This window comes from Ranitomeya imitator, chromosome 5 (genome assembly GCF_032444005.1).
Source record: "Ranitomeya imitator isolate aRanImi1 chromosome 5, aRanImi1.pri, whole genome shotgun sequence".
NCBI lineage: Eukaryota > Metazoa > Chordata > Amphibia > Anura > Dendrobatidae > Ranitomeya > Ranitomeya imitator.
The window spans coordinates 516093829-516111960 of NC_091286.1; the positions used below are offsets into that span (position 1 = coordinate 516093829).

Sequence of the window (18132 nt, forward strand, 5' to 3'; positions counted from 1 at the left end):
GAACAAGTAAATGCTGTAGGATATATAAGAATAAACCAAATATCAGATTCTAAAGGCCTGTGACCAACTGGTGCTACACATAATAGGATAATATGAATGGATAAGGTGCAATCCCTCCACGAAGAGGTGCCAATTTCATAGCCTCTTCTGTTCCTTAGTATAACTTATTAGTAACAATTAATATTTACTGGATATAAAAATAAATTATGTACTAATTGTTTCCCTTCTTACATCCCTTTCTTCTATACATCAGTATCCCATCTCTTGGTCATATTAGATACATCTACATTATTGACATTACATGTGAGTAACTAAGGACCACTGAGGATAGGAGAATTCCCGTCCCTGATCTCTTACATTCGGAGAATCTGCTTGCAGCATGTTCACATCAGGACTTTGTGCAGAGAAGTATAATTTATAGTAACAGATGTCGGTGTCACATAGAAGTTACAAACATGAACTAGAGAATTCAGTCCTGAGCTTGAGAATAGGATTACCGTACATCTGCTTTCTGGCATTGTCAGTTCTCGGCCAACATTCAGCATCATTGCCTCACCAGTTACCAAAATTGAACAGAAAATAGGATCTTGAGAATCAAGAGCAAAGTCATTGGCTTAGAAATGGATTTTAGGACTATAACATAATATATAAAACTGGATTGTAATGAAAAACATCTAAACAAAGCACAACCTAAAGTAAAATCGCCATCGATAATGCACCTAAAGCATTCTTGCAATTGTAAAGAAGTTGTATCCTTAGACTATAGTAGGTAATGGCATAAGTAACAATTCCCTCCTGTAGCATTCCTCCTGTATGTTATGTAGGTAAAACAGACAATGCTCTTCCAATGCATTTGAAGGTAATCTGCCACTTTTTTTTTATTTCTAATAAATAAATTAGTATATTTGATAACCTTGTATTAAAAAAAAGTGAAAATATAAATTGCTGTCATTTTTTTAATTCATTAATTTAATTCATTTTTATGTAGCCACTGGGGGCTGCCATTTCCATTTGCTAGTGGATGTGTCACCGTCACTGCACACCACTTATACACAGCAAATATGTCACTTACAAGGCAAAGGAGACAAGGACTGGTCTCCAATCTTCTATGCTGAGGCCGTATCAGTGGTGTACGGCGCATGCTCTCTGCAGACATGTCTGTTTTTAACTGTGTCATGGATCAAAATGACATATATGAGCTTATGGGTCTATGAAAACCACGGCCGGCACACGGCTGTCATCACTGTGCAATCCGTGCACTGTCTGTAATTACCATTGCAATGAATAAGAGAAGCTATTCAATTATTTATTTTTTATCAATGAAAATGACTGATGGAAAAACTGATTTTCCACTGATGGAAAAACTGACACTGACCAAACACTGATGAAAATCGGATTGATAACTGTGATGGATAATCATCCGAGTTTTTACTTACGGGAAAAAACACGAACATCTGAGAGAGGCCTAATTCTCGGCCAGTCGCTGTGCACGATTGGATCGCAGTGGGTTTGCAAATGTATGCAGCTGCTTTCCATAGTGTGTAAAATATGGAAATCATATTTAATTTGTCATGCTTTCTATCTGTGAACAAATATTACTAATTGTAGGGAAAAAGTTTCATTTTCATTAAAATAGAAAAATGTGGAAGACACTCCCTGCCTGTAAATTCTTAGCCACTTAGGAAAGAATAACTAAAGTCCCGATAACCTCTTTAACTGTTTCTAAACCATAGACATAGTTCTTGTTTAATCCATTAGACACCAGACATGCCGGCAGTGACTCCTGACGGGACATCAAGGGTGCAGACATGTGCTCCTTACGGCATAAGGGGTCCCACATATTCTCTTGTTGTGGGGCCCAGAAATGATTTGGGCAGCGAAGGTTACAACAGCTACATATTTATCTATAGCTGATAGGTTTTACAAATAGGAAAACAGAAAGAATTATTGTTTTTCTTATTAAAGTACTATAATTCTTAAGATATTACTTCAGAAATTAGATTTTTGAGCCACAGAGTCAACAATAAAATCTTTTTTAGGTTTCTTCTGCCATTGGCAGATTTTTCAACATTCTTTTGCTGCTTTGGGTTTAGTATTCTACATGGCATGTTAAATACACTGTTATCCATGACTCAACTTATCCATTCAACAAGGTAGAACGTGTCAAATTATCTGGTAATCAAGAAGAGTCAGGAAGGCAGTAACTTGGCAGGAGCTGGTAGAGAGGCCGAAGCTTCAGTCATCACAAGCTCCTCCATCGGTGACTTCTTCCGTTACATTGTTATTATGAATATTTGTGCAAAGGTCCATGTGAATGGAGACGCCTCAAAGCTAAATTACATTCAATTACTGCAGGAGGACGTCATGAAGAAACCAATAGTAAGTGACCCCTCACTTCATGAGCAGGTTTGTGCACTGCAGCTTCATGATAATTACGCACAACAGTATTAGTTTGTTAAAGATCCTTGTACAAGCACGTGCTGAGTATTGATTTTCTGCTGATGCCATCTAAAATATGTCTCCATGTTGCAGAAATTTTTTGTTTCTTACTGATAACTGACTTTAATTTACATTTTATTACAAAATCATATTCTCATGTGGTGGAATTAGTTCGTCTAAGGGCTCACACAGGCGACCTTAATAATCGGATGAGTGCTAGCCAGCATTTTGACAGATAGCACTTGTCCACATGTTATGCTATGGGGTTGTACACATGTGCAATTTTTTCCAGGGAAAAATCACGTGCTGATATTCGGATTGCACTCGGCCATGCAAGTCAGTCCATCTTCTCCTCTTCCGAGAGAATGGGATCACACTATGAACATACTCTCATCAGCATTTCATAAGAGTGTGATTTGTATAATTGACCCGTTTTTCTTGGATTAGAAAACATGCACCTAGCCTAAGGAAAAGCTAATATTTTGGGGGTGAAAGTAACTTTAAATATGATATTAATGTTTCTGTAATTCCAAACAATTGTCAAACTGATGTTTTGTAAAATGAAGTACCGGTAATCAGTATCAATGCCATGTAACATAGAATGATGTAAATATGTCTAAAATGCAATAAACACCTAAACATAGTGTCTTTAAGCTTCTTCTGAAGTGACCCATCTTTACTATATCATTACTAGACTTTGTATTGAACAACTGCATTCTGTGAATATTGGCATTCTAACATTGGTTATATTTCCTTGTATTTTTTTTATATAACTATATGTAAAAAATAATTCAAAATGCAAATACAGATGGACACAACTGTTCGTGCATTGGTATTCTTGTTCTTTTTTGGAATGTGCGCATTGTAGATTCAGACTGAAGGAAGCAAAACCATGAAGGAACAATGTGGAATCAAGGAGTAAAGAACTCCTTCAAGACTGTTGTAAAGCCACTCCAGGTAAACTACCTGATGAAGCTACTCGAGAGAACGCCAGTGGGGTCTAAAATGGTCATCAGAGTAAAAGGGTCATGAGTAGTGATGGGCGAATATACTCGTTACTCGGGATTTCCCGAGCATGCTTGGGTGACCTCCGAGTATTTTTTAGTGCTTGGAGATTTAGTTTTCCTCACCGCAACTGAATGATTTACATCTGTTAGCCAGCTTGATTACATGTGGGGATTTCCTAGCAACCAGGCAACCCCCACATGTACTTATGCTGGCTATCAGATGTAAATCATTCAGTTGCGGCAATGAAAACTAAATCTCCGAACATTAAAAAATACTTGGAGGACACCCGAGCGTGCTCGGGAAATCTCGAGTAATGAGTATATTCGCTCATTACTAGTCATGAGTAAGACTGCTTAGTGCATTCGAAACGCGTCGACTGGGTCATGTTGACCATGTACATTTTTCTTTTGTACGCACTATAATTTCTTTAAAAAGAAAAGAAAATCCAGCCCTGTTGAGCCAGACTGCAATTTTTTTCTATTTTCCTTGATGTGAGACCAGGGCGAGGCCAGTGTCTGGGCCCCAGGTGGATGAGTATAGAGCAACTGGGTGAGCTGGAATTAAGTTTTTACAAAAGGGGGTATGTTGAGGAATCTAAGGTTTCATTCATATTATTATTATTATTATTTATTTATATAGCACCATTAATTCAATGGTGCTGTACATGAGAAGGGGTTACATCTAAATACAAACATCACTTACAGTAAACCAAACTAACAATGACAGACTGGAAGAGAGGGAAGAGGTCCCTGCCCTTGCAGGCTTACATTCTATAGGATTATGGGGAAGGAGACAGTAGGTCGGGGTTGCAGTAGCTCCAATGGTGTTGAGGTGGCCGTGTGGTTTGTTTCAGATGTTTCTTTACTCTTGGTTCACATATGGGTTCTTTCGTAGGATTGCTTCCTTCAGTCTGAATCGACAATGTGCAGATTTCAATAAAAAGAAAAATTATTGCATGAACAACAGTTGTATCCAAACTCTTAACTGGTACTGTACATCTAGGAGATCACTGTCAAACAAAATGTGATGACATGTTATCAATATTAGGGCAGTGAGAATCTGGAGAATCTGGAATTGCTTGCCTGAGGAGGTGGTGATGGCGAACTCAGTCGAGGGGTTCAAGAGAGGCCTGGATGTCTTCCTGGAGCAGAACAATATTGTATCATACAATTATTAGGTTCTGTAGAAGGACGTAGATCTGGGGATTTATTATGATGGAATATAGGCTGAACTGGATGGACAAATGTCTTTTTTCGGCCTTACTAACTATGTTACTATGTTACTATGTAATATTGATGGTGACCCACTTGCCAGATCAGTTTCAGTGCCCTAAACAAAACAAGATATAGTATTTGTCTTTGTGATTTTACCATTTTGCTATTGTTTGGGTTTTTCTGTAAAGAGGAAAGAGACTAAGCGGGAAGTCCAGGTGATAAATAAGTGAATCTCCTGAAAGTGTCAGTGAAAAAAAACACAAACTGCTGAGAATTCTGTCATATTTTATTACAGCAATCCAAGTTATAAGGAAGTGGTTATAAGATGTATGTTACATCAAGACAACTCTGCCGTGAAGCGTAGCCCCCTGATAAGCACCTATTTGTTAGGGATCAGGCAATACAATATTTACAGGTGTCCAAACATTGACCCTTTTAACTTAGGCCTGTTTCACATGCACGTTTTATTTCTCATATGTGAAAAATGGATGGACTTTCATCAGTGTCAGTTATTACCATTATTTCTTCATCAGTTTTTTTGGTACACAAAAATAATAGCTGATAGAGGTTTCTCACAGCTAACAGTCAGTGAAAAATGAATAGCGTTATAAGTGTGCTGTCTGACTTTTTCACTGTCCAGTAGACTGGCATTGGTGATTTTGATCCGTGACTCGGATCAAAATTAAATGCGTCTTTATTTTTTGCCTATACTGTAAAATATCTGACATCTGAATACCTCATAGACTAGAAAGGGTTCTCTTGGAAAACAAATAGAGATAAAACATGTATAATAAAATTGAATGTGTGAAAGTGGCCAATTGTATTAGCACCAAAACTTTTTTTTTAAAATAGACATTCATTGAAAGCGTTACACCACATAAATGAATAATGAGAGTGTAGAACAGGACTGGTGGCAGACTTAAAGGGTTAACTTTTCTGGTACCCCACTGCAGAAAGAGTAGAAAAATACATGGTGTAGCATTTTTCCCAAAAAAAGAGATTGCTGTGAAATTGGATCTAAGAGGTCTATAAGGGAAAGGTAAAATAGATGTCTTCAAGCAGTTAACATGTTCAGTAAGGTAAATCACCATGGAAAATGTTATTAGTAAAAGAAAAGTTGAAGCTAAGAACACTAACATTATACATAACTAAAATCTCTACACACACATCTACTGGTGCTTAGTTCTCCACCCATTAATGCAATGTGTTGTTGTTTAAAGACCACCCAAGATCCCCACAAAGCAGATGAAGACATTGAGGAGAGAGCGGAGGCCACAAGCGGCAAGAAGCATGGGACGTTTCCAGGCAGTATTTTCTATTCCATTCCAAAGGAGTTGATAATAGCCTCCAACCTCGGTGGTCAGCCCATCTCAATAGAAATGGCAACGGTAAGAAGAGCTTATCAGTTAAGGAAGAGGTGAAATCTAAACCAGGCCCAACAAAGAGCCCATGAAATACTATCTGTCACACTGTAAGAACAGGCAGGGTGTCATGAATGCATATAAGTCAGTAGAAGGTTGAACGAGAAGATAAAGCAGTAGTATACTCCTCAATATATAAATTGCAACACCAAGAAGAAAGAATCATTAAATTATGGAAATCATTTTAATAATATGCAAATAATGAATAAATAGGAACAACATTTTCAAAACATCTTGAATTTTACAGTATTGAATAAATCAGAAGTCCCCGAACTTAGACACCTTGGCTGCTATCATTTAAGTTATTGTGTACTTGGGCACACAAATCATCAAGATCCACTTCTGGCAGCTCCCTGTGCAAGTGCTGACTAATGATATCCCAGATGTGCTTGATGGTAGGCTAGTGCGGAGACGCTGCAGGCCATCGTAGCAGGCTATGCAGGTTGCTCACAACGCACAAAAAACATGTGACCTTACATTGTCATGTTAAAATATGGCTAATGGTACTCTTTTATGTTCCCTCATGAAGGCCTCTTTATGGTGTTGCCCACATGGTCTCCAGACCAATCTCTGGCTATCACTGCGTCCAATACAAAAGCAGACCAAATCACTGAAGAGGATAGATCTTGATTCCAGCCTCCATTGCCATCTTTCTCTGCACCAAGATAGGCTTTCAGATCAATGGTGTGATGCTATTGGACGCCTGTAGCTGGATACCAGTAACCAGCGCCATCCTACTCACTGCATTAACTGTGCTGCTCCATCCAGTGACAAGCCATTGCACTGAACTGCCTCTTCCGCACTCCTAGTGCTGCTGCATTCCCCAGTCGCTGGAGAGTTTGCACCTGGCTTTAGGGAGACATGGCCAGACTCTACCTGAATTTAACCCTGCTGTGTCCTGCACAGTTCAGTTTCCTTGGCCTATCCCCTGCAAGAAGGGGATATATTAGACAGCTCATCCTTCCGCACCTGGCTTGAACTTAGGTTCCTAGTGAGCAGTCAGTCTCTTACTTACTTATTTTGGTGCTTTATTGTCTATTCTTTCCTTTGACCGACCCAACTTGTTTACTGATCTACTCTGATCCGTTTTCTGATCCTGTGCTCCCTGCCCCGACCTTGTACTGTCTGATCATGTCTCTGACCTCTGTATCTTGTGTTCTGCCAGCTGACCCTTCGGTCAGCTGCTGCAGGTCCGGGGACTGCCCTGGAGTGGCACTGTGACTACCCTAATGGCTAAGCCTATCATTATGATCAGCAGCTCTAGTGAAAATCAGGTAGATACACTTAGTCACGCTTTCAACACAAGAACACCATGCCATATATTGCTATTGCCACTGTGAGCTGGCCTAAATGTGCAACCATGACTTGTAATGTTTCTGGGCTGTCTCCCATCTAACCCCACCGTTCGGCAATTGCAAAGCGAACTGCCAGTACAGGATCAGATCTTGATGATTTGTGTGTCTAAGGCCGGCATCACACTACCGTGTTTTACGGACGTAAGAGAGGTGCTGAAAATACGGATTGCATAAGGTACAATGCTTCTCTATGCCCCTGCTCCTATCAGCCGTATTTTACTGATCCGTATTATACGGTCTTCTACGGCTGTAGAAAATCGCAGCATGCTGCGTTTGTCACCGTATTGCGCAAAAAATACGCCAATGAAAGTCAATGGGGGCCAGAAAATTATGGATTACACACGGACCAGCAGTGTGACTTGCGAGAAATACGCAGCGGTGTTCTATAGAAAAGCCGGCAATTCAGTGCGGTGTACAGTAAAATCACACTGACAGGTTACAATAGAATAGCTAAAATAAATGTCTACACATAGTATAGGGGTATATATATATATATATATGTCATTGAGACACATATATGTATATATATTATTTCATACAGCGCTAGATAGCTTAAAAGCCGGTAATTCAATTACCTTCCTAAACCCGACATGATATGAGACATGGTTTACATACAGTAAACCATCTCATATCCCCTTTTTTTTGCATATTCCACACTACTAATGTTAGTAGTGTGTATGTGCAAAATGTGGGCTCTGTAGCTATTGAATTAAAGGGTTAAATCGCGGAAAAAATTGGCGTGGGCTCTCGCACAATTTTCTCAGCCAGAATGGTAAAGCCAGTGACTGAGGGTAGATATTAATAGCCAGGAGAGGGTCCATGGTTATTGGCCCCCCCTGGCTAAAAACATCTGCCCCCAGCCACCCCAGAAAAGGCACATCTAGAAGATGCGCCTATTCTGGCACTTGGCCACTCTCTTCCCATTCCCGTGTAGCGGTGGGATATGGGGTAATGAAGGGTTAATGTCACCTTGCTATTAACCCCTTCGCGACATGCGCCGTACTAGTACTGCGCTGCCGGCACTGTATTTGTGCCAGCAGCAGTACTAGTACGGCACACTGATCACCGCGGTCTCGCGCTGAGCGCCGCGGTGATCGGGTGCGGGTGTCAGCTGTATAAGACAGCTGACACCCCGCAGCAATGCCTATGATCGGCGCTAGCGCTGATCGCGGGCATTTAACCCCTCTGATGCCACTGTCAGTAGTGACAGCGGCATAGAGGGGGATCGCACAGGGACGGGGGCTCCCTGCGCTCTCCCACTGGAGCAACGCGATGAGATCGCGTTGCTCCGGTGATCCGGAAGGAGTCCCCAGATCCAAGATGGCCACGGGACTCCTTCCGGGACCTGGCTAGCCGGCGCCTGCTGAGAGTTGCTGAGAGCAGGCGCCGGAAAGCCACCTAAACTTGCCTGTCAGATCAACGATCTGATCTAATACAGTGATGTCCCACCCTGGGACAATGGTAGAAAGTTAAAAAAAAATAAAATAGAATGTATAAAAAAATTTTTTAAAAATCCCCAAATAAAGAAAAAAAAAACATTTCTCAGTAAATCCATTTATGTAAATTAAAAAAAACAATAAAAGTACACATATTTGGTATCGCCGCGTCCGTAACGACCCGCTCTATAAAACTATCCCACTAGTTAACCCCTTCAGTGAACACCACAAAAAAAACAAGGCAAAAAACATTGCTTTATTATCACACAGGCGAACAAAAAGTGGAATAACACGCAATCAAAAAGACGAATATAAATAACCATGGTACAGCTGAAAACGTCAACTTGTCCTGCAAAAAAAAAGCCGCCATACAGCATCATCAGCAGAAAAATAAAAAAGTTATAGCTCTCAGAATAAAGCGATGCAAAAACAATTATTTTTTTTATATAAAATAGTTTTTATTGTGTAAAAGCGCCAAAACATTAAAAAAATTACATAAATGAGGTATAGCTGTAATCGTACTGACCTGAAGAATAAAGCTGCTTTATCAATTTTACCACACGTGGAACGGTATAAACACCTCCCCTAAAAGAATTTCAAGAATTGCTGGTTTTTGTTCATTCCACCTCCCAAAAATCGGAATAAAAAGCGATCAAAAAATGTCATCTGCCCGAAAATGGTACCAATAAAAACATCAACTCGTCCTGCAAAAAACAAGATCTCACATGACTCTGTGGGCCAAAATATGGATAAATTATAGCTCTCAAAATGTTGCAAAAACTATTTTTGCAATAAAAAGCGTCTTTTAGTGTGTGACAGCTGCCAACCCTAAAAATCCACCAAAAAAACGCTATAAAAGTAGATCAAACCCCCCTTAATCACCCCCTTAGTTAGGGAAAAATAATAAAATGTAAAAAAATGTATTTATTTCCATTTTCCCATTAGGGTTAGGGCTAGGGTTAGGACTAGGGTTAGGGCTAGGCTTAGGATTGGGGTTGGGGTTAGGGCTAGGGTTAGGGTTGGGGTTAGGGTTTCAGCTAGAATTGGGGAGTTTCCACTGTTTCGGCACATCAGGGGCTCTCCAAACAAGACATGGCGTCCGCTCTCAATTCCAGCCAATTCTTTGAAAAACTAAAACAGTGCTCCTTCCCTTCCGAGTTCTCCTGTGCGCCCAAACAGTGGTTCCCCCCAACATATGGGGTATAAGCGTTCTCAGGACAAGTTGGACAACAACTTTTGGGGTCCAATTTGTCCTGTTACCCTTGGGAAAATAAAAACGTGGGGGCTAAAATATCATTTTCATGGAAAAAAAAATATTTTTTATTTTCACGGCTCTGCGTTATAAACTGTAGTGAAACACTTGTTGGTTCAAAGTTCTCACAACACATCTAGATAAGTTCCTTGGGGGGTCTAGTTTCCAATATGGGGTCACTTGTGGGGGGTTTCTACTGTTTAGGTACATCAGGGGCTCTGCAAATGCAACATGACGCCTGCAGACCAATCCATCTAAGTCTGCATTTCAAACGGCGCTCCTTCCCTTCCGAGCTCTGCCATGCACTCAAACGGTAGTTCCCCCCCACATATGGGGTATCAGCGTACTCAGGACAAATTGGACAATAACTTTTGTTGTCCAATTTCTACTGTTACCCTTGGGAAAAAAAATTGCGGGTTAAAACATCATTTTGTGGAAAGAATGATTTTTTAATTTTCACAGCGCTACATTCTAAACTTTAGTGAAACAATTGGGGGTTAAAAGTGCTCACCACACATCTGGATAAGTTCCTTAGGGGGTCTTCTTTCCAAAATGGGGTCACTTGTGGGGGGTTTCCACTGTTAAGGCACATCAGGGGCTCTCCAAATGTGACATGGGTTCCGATCTCAATTCCAGCCAATTTTGCATTGAAAAGTCAAATGGCGCTCCTTCACTTCCGAGCTCTGCCATGCGCTCAAACAGTGGTTTATCCCCATATATGAAGTATCAGCGTACTCAGGACAAATTGTACAACAACTTTTAGGGTCCAATTTATCCTGTTACCCTTGGGAAAATAAAAAATTTGGGGCAAAAAGATCATTTTTTGTGAAAATTAATATGAATTTTTTTTTACGGCTCTACATTATAAACTTCTGTGAAGCACTTGGAGGTTCAAAGTGCTCACCACACATCTAGATTAGTTCCTTAGAGGGTGTACTTTCCAAAATGGTGTCACTTGTGGGGGTTTCCACTGTTTAGGCACGTCAGGGGCTCTCCAATCGCGACATGGGCTCCGATCTCAATTCCAGCAAATCTTGCATTGAAGAGTCAAATGGCGCTCCTTCCCTTCCGAGCTCTGCCATGTGCCCAAACAGTGGTTTACCCCCACATATGGGGTATCGGCGTACTCAGGACAAATTGTACAACGACTTTTGTGGTCCAATTTCTCCTGTTACCCTTGGTAAAATGAAACAAATTGGACCTGAAGTAAACATTTTGTGAAAAAAAAGTTAAATGTTCAATTTTTTTTAAACATTCAAAAAATGAGAAATCGCTGGTCAACTTTTAACCCTTATAACTCCCTAACAAAAAAAAATTATGTTTCCAAAATTGTGCTGATGTAAAGCAGACATGTGGGAAATGTTGTTTATTAACTATATTATGTGATATAACTCTCTAATTTAAGGGCATAAAAACTAAAATTTGAAAATTGCTAAATTTTCATAATTTCTGACAAATTTGTTTTTTTCACAAATAAATGCAAGTCATATCGAAGAAGTTTTACCACTATCATGAAGTACAATATGTCATGAGAAAATAATGTCAGAATCACCAGGATTCATTGAAGCGTTTCAGAGTTATGACCTCATAAAGTGACAGTGGTCAGAATTGTAAAAATTGGCCCTGTCACTTAGGTGAAAACAGGCTTCGGGGTGAAGGGGTTAAGCCAGATTAATAATGGTGAGGCGTTAATTATGACACCTATCCATTATTAATCCAATAGTATGAAATGGTTAAAAACCACACACACACATTATTACAAAGTCTTTTAATGAAATAAATAGACAGGTTGTTGGAATATTTTATTATTCTATTAATCCACCTGAAGACCCTTGTCCTGTAACAAAGTTAAAATAAAAAACAACAATATCCCATACCTTCCGTCGTTCTGTAACGTCCCACGATGTAAATCCATCTGAAGGGGTTAACTTTTTTTACAAACAGAAGCTCTGCTAATGCAGCTGTGCTTCTGTCTGTAAAACCCCAGCGAATGAATGGAAAGTAGGTCAATGACCTGTATTTACCTTCAGTTGCGGTGAGGTGCCCTCTGCTGGATGTCCTCATATGAACTCGAGCGTGAGAAAATATTCTGAAAAGTTCCCAGGCTCGAGTTCATATGAGGACATCCAGCAGAGGGCGCCTCACTGCAACTAAAGGTAACCACAGGTCATTGACCTACTTTTCATTCATTCGGTGGGGTTTTACAGACAGAAGCACAGCTGCATTAGCAGGCTTCTTCTTGTAAAAAAAGTTAACCCCTTCAGAAGGATTTACATTGTGGGATGTTACAGAACGACGGAAGGTATGGGATATTGTTGTTTTTTTATTTTAACTTTGTTACAGGACGTGGGTCTTCAGGTGGATTACGAGAATAATAAAATATTCCAACAACCTGTCTATTTATTTCATTAAAAGACTTTGTAATAATGTGTGTGTGTGGTTTTTAACCATTTCATACTATTGGATTAATAATGGATAGGTGTCATAATTGATGCCTCTCCATTATTAATCTGGCTTAATGTCACCTTACAATGCCAAGGTGATATTAACCCTTCATTATCCCATATCCCACCGCTACATGGGAATGGGAAGAGGGCAGCACGGTGGCGCAGTGGTTAGCACTACAGCCTTGCAGCGCTGGGGTCCTGGGTTCTAATCCCACCCAGGACAACATCTGCAAAGAGTTTGTATGTTCTCTCCGTGTTTGCGTGGGTTTCCTCCGGGCACTCCGGTTTCCTCCCACATTCCAAAGACATACTGATAGGAATTCTAGATTGTGAGCCCCATCGGGGACAGCGATGATAATGTGTGCAAACTGTAAAGCGCTGCGGAATATGTTAGCGCTATATAAAAATAAAGATTATTATTATAGAGTGGCCAAGTGCCAGAATAGGCGCATCTTCCATTTGTGCCTTGGCTGGGGGCAGATGTTTTTAGCCAGGGGGGTGCCAATAACCATGGACCCTCTCCAGGCTATTAATATCTGCCCTCAGTCACTGGCTTTACCATTCTGGCAGAGAAAATTGCGCGGGAGCCCACGCCAATTTTTTCCGCGATTTAACTCTTTAATTCAATAGCTACAGAGCCCACATTTTGCACATACACACTACTAACATTAGTAGTGTGGAATATACAAAAAAAAGGATATGAGATGGTTTACTGTATGTAAACCATGTCTCATATCATGTCGGGTTTAGGAAGGAGAAAGCAAAAGCCAGAAATTGAATTACCGGCTTTTAAGCTATCTAGCGCTGTATGAAATATTAATATATATGTACAGTTAGGTCCATATATATTTGGACAGAGACAACATTTTTCTAATTTTGGTTATAGACATTACCACATTGAATTTTAAACAAAACAATTCAGATGCAGTTGAAGTTCAGACTTTCGGCTTTCATTTGATGGTATCTACATTAAAATTGGATGAAGAGTTTAGGAGTTCTAGCTCCTTAACATGTGCAACCCGGTTGGTAAAGGGACCAAAAGTAATTGGACAGATTAAATAATTTTAAATAAAATGTTCATTTCTAGTACTTGGTTGAAAACCCTTTGTTGGCAATGACTGCCTGAAGTCTTGAACTCATGGACATCATCAGACGCTGTGTTTCCTCTTTTTTGATGCTCTGCCAGGCCTTCATTTCGGTGGTTTTCAGTTACTGTTTGTTTGTGGGCCTTTCTGTCTGAAGTTTAGTCTTTAACAAGTGAAATGCATGCTCAATTGGGTTGAGATCAGGTGACTGACTTGGCCATTCAAGAATATTCCACTTCTTTGCTTTAATAAACTCCTGAGTTGCTTTGGCTTTATGTTTTGGGTCATTGTCCATCTGTAGTATGAAACGACGACCAATCAGTTTAGCTGCATTCGGCTGGATCTGAGCACACAGTATGTCTCTGAATACTTCAGAATTCATTCGGCTGCTTCTGTCCTGTGTCACATCATCAATAAACACTAGTGACCCAGTGCCACTGGCAGCCATGCATGCCCAAGCCATCACACTGCCTCCGCCGTGTTTTACAGATGATGTGGTATGCTTTGGATCATGAGCTGTACCACGCCTTCGCCATACTTTTCTCTTTCCATCATTCTGGTAGAGGTTGATCTTGGTTTCATCTGTCCAAAGAATGTTCTTCCTGAACTGTGCTGGCTTTTTTAGATTTTTTTAGCAAAGTCCAGTCTAGCCTTTTTATTCTTGATGTTTATGAGTGGCTTGCACCATGCAGTGAACCCTCTGTATTTACCATCATGCAGTCTTCTCTTTATGGTAGATTTGGATATTGATACGCCGACCTCCTGGAGAGTGTTGGTCACTTGGTTGGCTGTTGTGAAGGGGTTTCTCTTCATCATGGAGATTATTATGCGATCATCCACCACTGTTGTCTTTTGTGGGCGCCCAGGTCTTTTTACATTGATGAGTTCACCAGTGCTTTCTTTCTTTCCCAGGATGTACCAAACTGTAGATTTTGCCACTCCTAATATTGTAGCAATTTCTCGGATGGGTTTTTTCTGTTTTCGCAGCTTAAGGATTACTTGTTTCACCTGCATGGAGAGTTCCTTTGACCACATGTTTACTTCACAGCAAAACATTCCAAATGCAAGCACCACACCTAAAATCAACTCCAGGCCTTTTATCTGCTTATTTGAGAATGACATAAGGAAGGGATTGCCCACACCGGTCCATGAAATAGCCTTGGAGTCAATTGTCCAATTACTTTTGGTCCCTTTAAAAACAGGGTGGCACATGTTAAGGAGCTGAAACTCCTAAACCTTTCATCCAATTTTAATGTGGATACCCTCAAATGAAAAGTGAATGTCTGAACTTCAACTGCATCTGAATTGTTTTGTTTAAAATTCATTTTGGTAATTTCTATAACCAAAATTAGAAAAATGTTGTCTCTGTCCAAATATATATGGACCTAACTGTATATGTGTCTTACTGACATATATATAAAGACAGTATATATGTTTTTATGATTTTTTGAGCACATGGATCCATTGTATGTCCGTATGTCGGTTTTGCAAGCCTGCGAGAAAATCTTGCAGTACGGATGCCATACGGATTACATACGGAGGATGCCATGCGCAAAATACGCTGACACACCCTGCCTGCGGAGTACTTACGGATCACCATTTTTTTACTTTTCTGGCGTATTACGGCCGTAAAATACGGACCGTATTTTTATACGCTGAGTGTAACGCCGGCCTAATTCAGAGTGCCAGTACATTCATTCCTCAAACAACCATTAATAACCTCGTTGATAGCGGTCAAGGCATGTAAGTGCGGGTATTTCTGTGTGTGAGGCTCATACTCAAGACTGAATAAATTGATATGTTCTGAAATGTTTCCATTTTTTTAAATAATTTGGACATTAATAACATGTGTATCGATTCTGAGATTCTCATAATTCCACAACTTTTTTCTTGATGTTGCAATGTAAACGTGGAGGAGTGCATATTTATGATGAAGCAGAAAGGTCTAATTACTGCACCTTGCCAATTAGCAACATGCTTGACAATTGGCAGTAATTTAATAGCCTGTTTAAACAGGAAGACCATGGTAAACAATGCGCACTGAACAATTTGTAATAGATTATTTAGTGCACATAGGCTGCCATTGTTCTCTGCAGTGCAGGTACTGCTTTCACAGGATGATGATCATTTAGACAAATCGAAAAATCATTTTACCTGACAAATGAGTGTTTTGATTGGCAGCCTGTTTACACTGCGTGATTTTTGTAAAGAATACTTATCTATATATATAATTGTCTAAGGGTTTTTCCGTCTGTCTGTCTGTCTGTCTGTCTGTCTGTCCTGGAAATCCCGGCTCTCTGATTGGTCGAGGCCGTCAGGCCTCGACCAATCAGAGACCGGCACAGCATCGACGTAGAAATACCGCGTCTCTGATTGGTCGAGGCCGCCAGGCCTCGACCAATCAGCAACGGGCACAGCGACGATGATGTCATAATGGTTGCCATGGCGACGATGATGTCATAAAGGTTGCCTCGACCAATCAGCGACGGGCACAGTCTGCCACGAATTCTGGAATCATCATTGTCCATATACTATGGGGACATGCATATTCTAAAATACCCGATGCGTTAGAATCGGGCCAAAATCTAGTATATATATATTTGTCTAAGGGTTTTTCCGTCTGTCTGTCTGTCTGTCCTGGAAATCCCGCGTCTCTGATTGGTCGAGGCCACCAGGCGACGATGATGTCATAAAGGTTGCCTCGACCAATCAGCGACGGGCACAGTCTGCCGCGAATTCGCCTCGACCAATCAGCGACGGGCACAGTATCGACGTAGATGTCATAATGGTTGCCATGGCGACGATGATGTCATAAAGGTTACCTCGACCAATCAGCGACGGGCACAGTCTGCCGCAAATTCTGGAATCATCATTGTCCATATACTACGGGGACAAGCATATTCTAGAATACCCGATGCGTTAGAATCGGGCCACAATCTAGTTCATGATAATCAGGCAGTGTAAATGCAACTTTAAAGAGGACCTTAACCAGTCTGAGTATGTTGAATTGGTCACTGTATGGAATAGTGACGGCAGAGATAAATAAAACATACTTTTTAATTTTTCATCTCCATTGTATTGATTTGTAAAGTTTAGATTCCAAATTTATTAAGACTAAGTGGGCATTGACAGAGGTTCGTCTCTGAGGGCATTGTCCTTTACCTCTGCATGGAAAAGCAGGAGAAATCATTCAAGGGGAAAAAAAACATGCCCCAGAAAATGACACAAGTGGTTTTCTCTGTGTGAAAAATTTAACAACAAACAGCCCTACTGTTTCCAGTAATATCACTGCCAACATCTTCTGTGATTACAAGCGGGGGAGGGGAGTAGAGTCATTACAAACATCTTTTGCAGCTCTCCTCTCACAGCACTGTCAGCACTGCTCTATTTCCCTCAAACCCACACTGACTACTGTCAGATGAGTACTGTAAGAAGTGTTGGTAATGACACACAGCTCTGCTCTACTCCCTTCCCTTGATTGTACTCACCAGAGGATCCATTCAGTGATATCAGTGCGTCATTACATGTCTCATACAGAAGAAGCCGGGTCTGACATTCTCTGGGGCGTATTTTTTTTCCCTGCATGACGTTTCTACTTATGATTGGGCAACGTCATGCAAAGGAATAGGTTAATGCCCTTATAGAAAAATCTCTTCTAACGCTTCCTTATTATTTAAATTATAATTTAAACTTTACTAGCTAATAACTGCACAATGGACACGAGAATTTTTAAAATATAGAAGCACATTTTATTCAGCTCTGCAGCCATTATTCCATCATGTGGCCAGTTCAACTTACTCAAACTGGTGGAAGGTTCTCTTTAAAAAAAAACTAAAACCTATTTTATCTCCTCAAAATCTTATGCTCAGTGTCTGCGTGATGCCATGATCTGCATGAAGTGGTCAGGAGTGTGATATGAAAAATATATGTGTAATAACTTCCAATTAGGCACATGGTCATTATAGAGAATATAACTTACAGCAGATGGAACAACATTGATCCACTGAAGGGGCAGAATTTATAATAAAAGGGGTTGCCCACTATTTTTTATTTATATGATTCCTATACTAATGTTTTATATATATTTTTAAGGCAATGAGGAAAATTCTGTTTGGAAACACATTTCAAACATTCAACTATGAATGGAAAAAGTCATTTTTCAAGTTTAGAGAGGCCTTTTCTGAACTGGCTTATGCCATTGAAGCAGAGAAGGTGAGTGACTGTAAATAAAAACAGAATAGATTTTACTATTACAAATAATGTACAGAAATAGAAATTAAACCATAAGTGGATATCTGAAAATGCTGTGACTTTGATATAATCGCCATGACACATTCCTAATGACCTGGCATTAATGGTTTGAATACAGAAATTCCACTGACTATAAAGCTATCATGGCTCAATGAAGGGTTATGTTTGGTTTTCTGGTCGGCCACCAGGGTTGAAGGGGTTAGAGGTTTGTCTACACCTGCTTC

The 18132-nt window shown here is 40.2% G+C and overlaps 1 protein-coding gene across 1 annotated transcript in view; it reads left to right on the forward strand.

Moving 5' to 3' along the window:
• Positions 1 to 18132, forward strand: part of MINDY4B (MINDY family member 4B) — a 128537-nt gene that overhangs the window by 52472 nt on the left and 57933 nt on the right. The window contains exons 4-5 of the mRNA XM_069727515.1: positions 5882 to 6049; positions 17750 to 17869. Coding sequence (XP_069583616.1) covers positions 5882 to 6049; positions 17750 to 17869 — 288 coding nt within the window. The remainder of the gene's footprint in view (positions 1 to 5881; positions 6050 to 17749; positions 17870 to 18132) is intronic.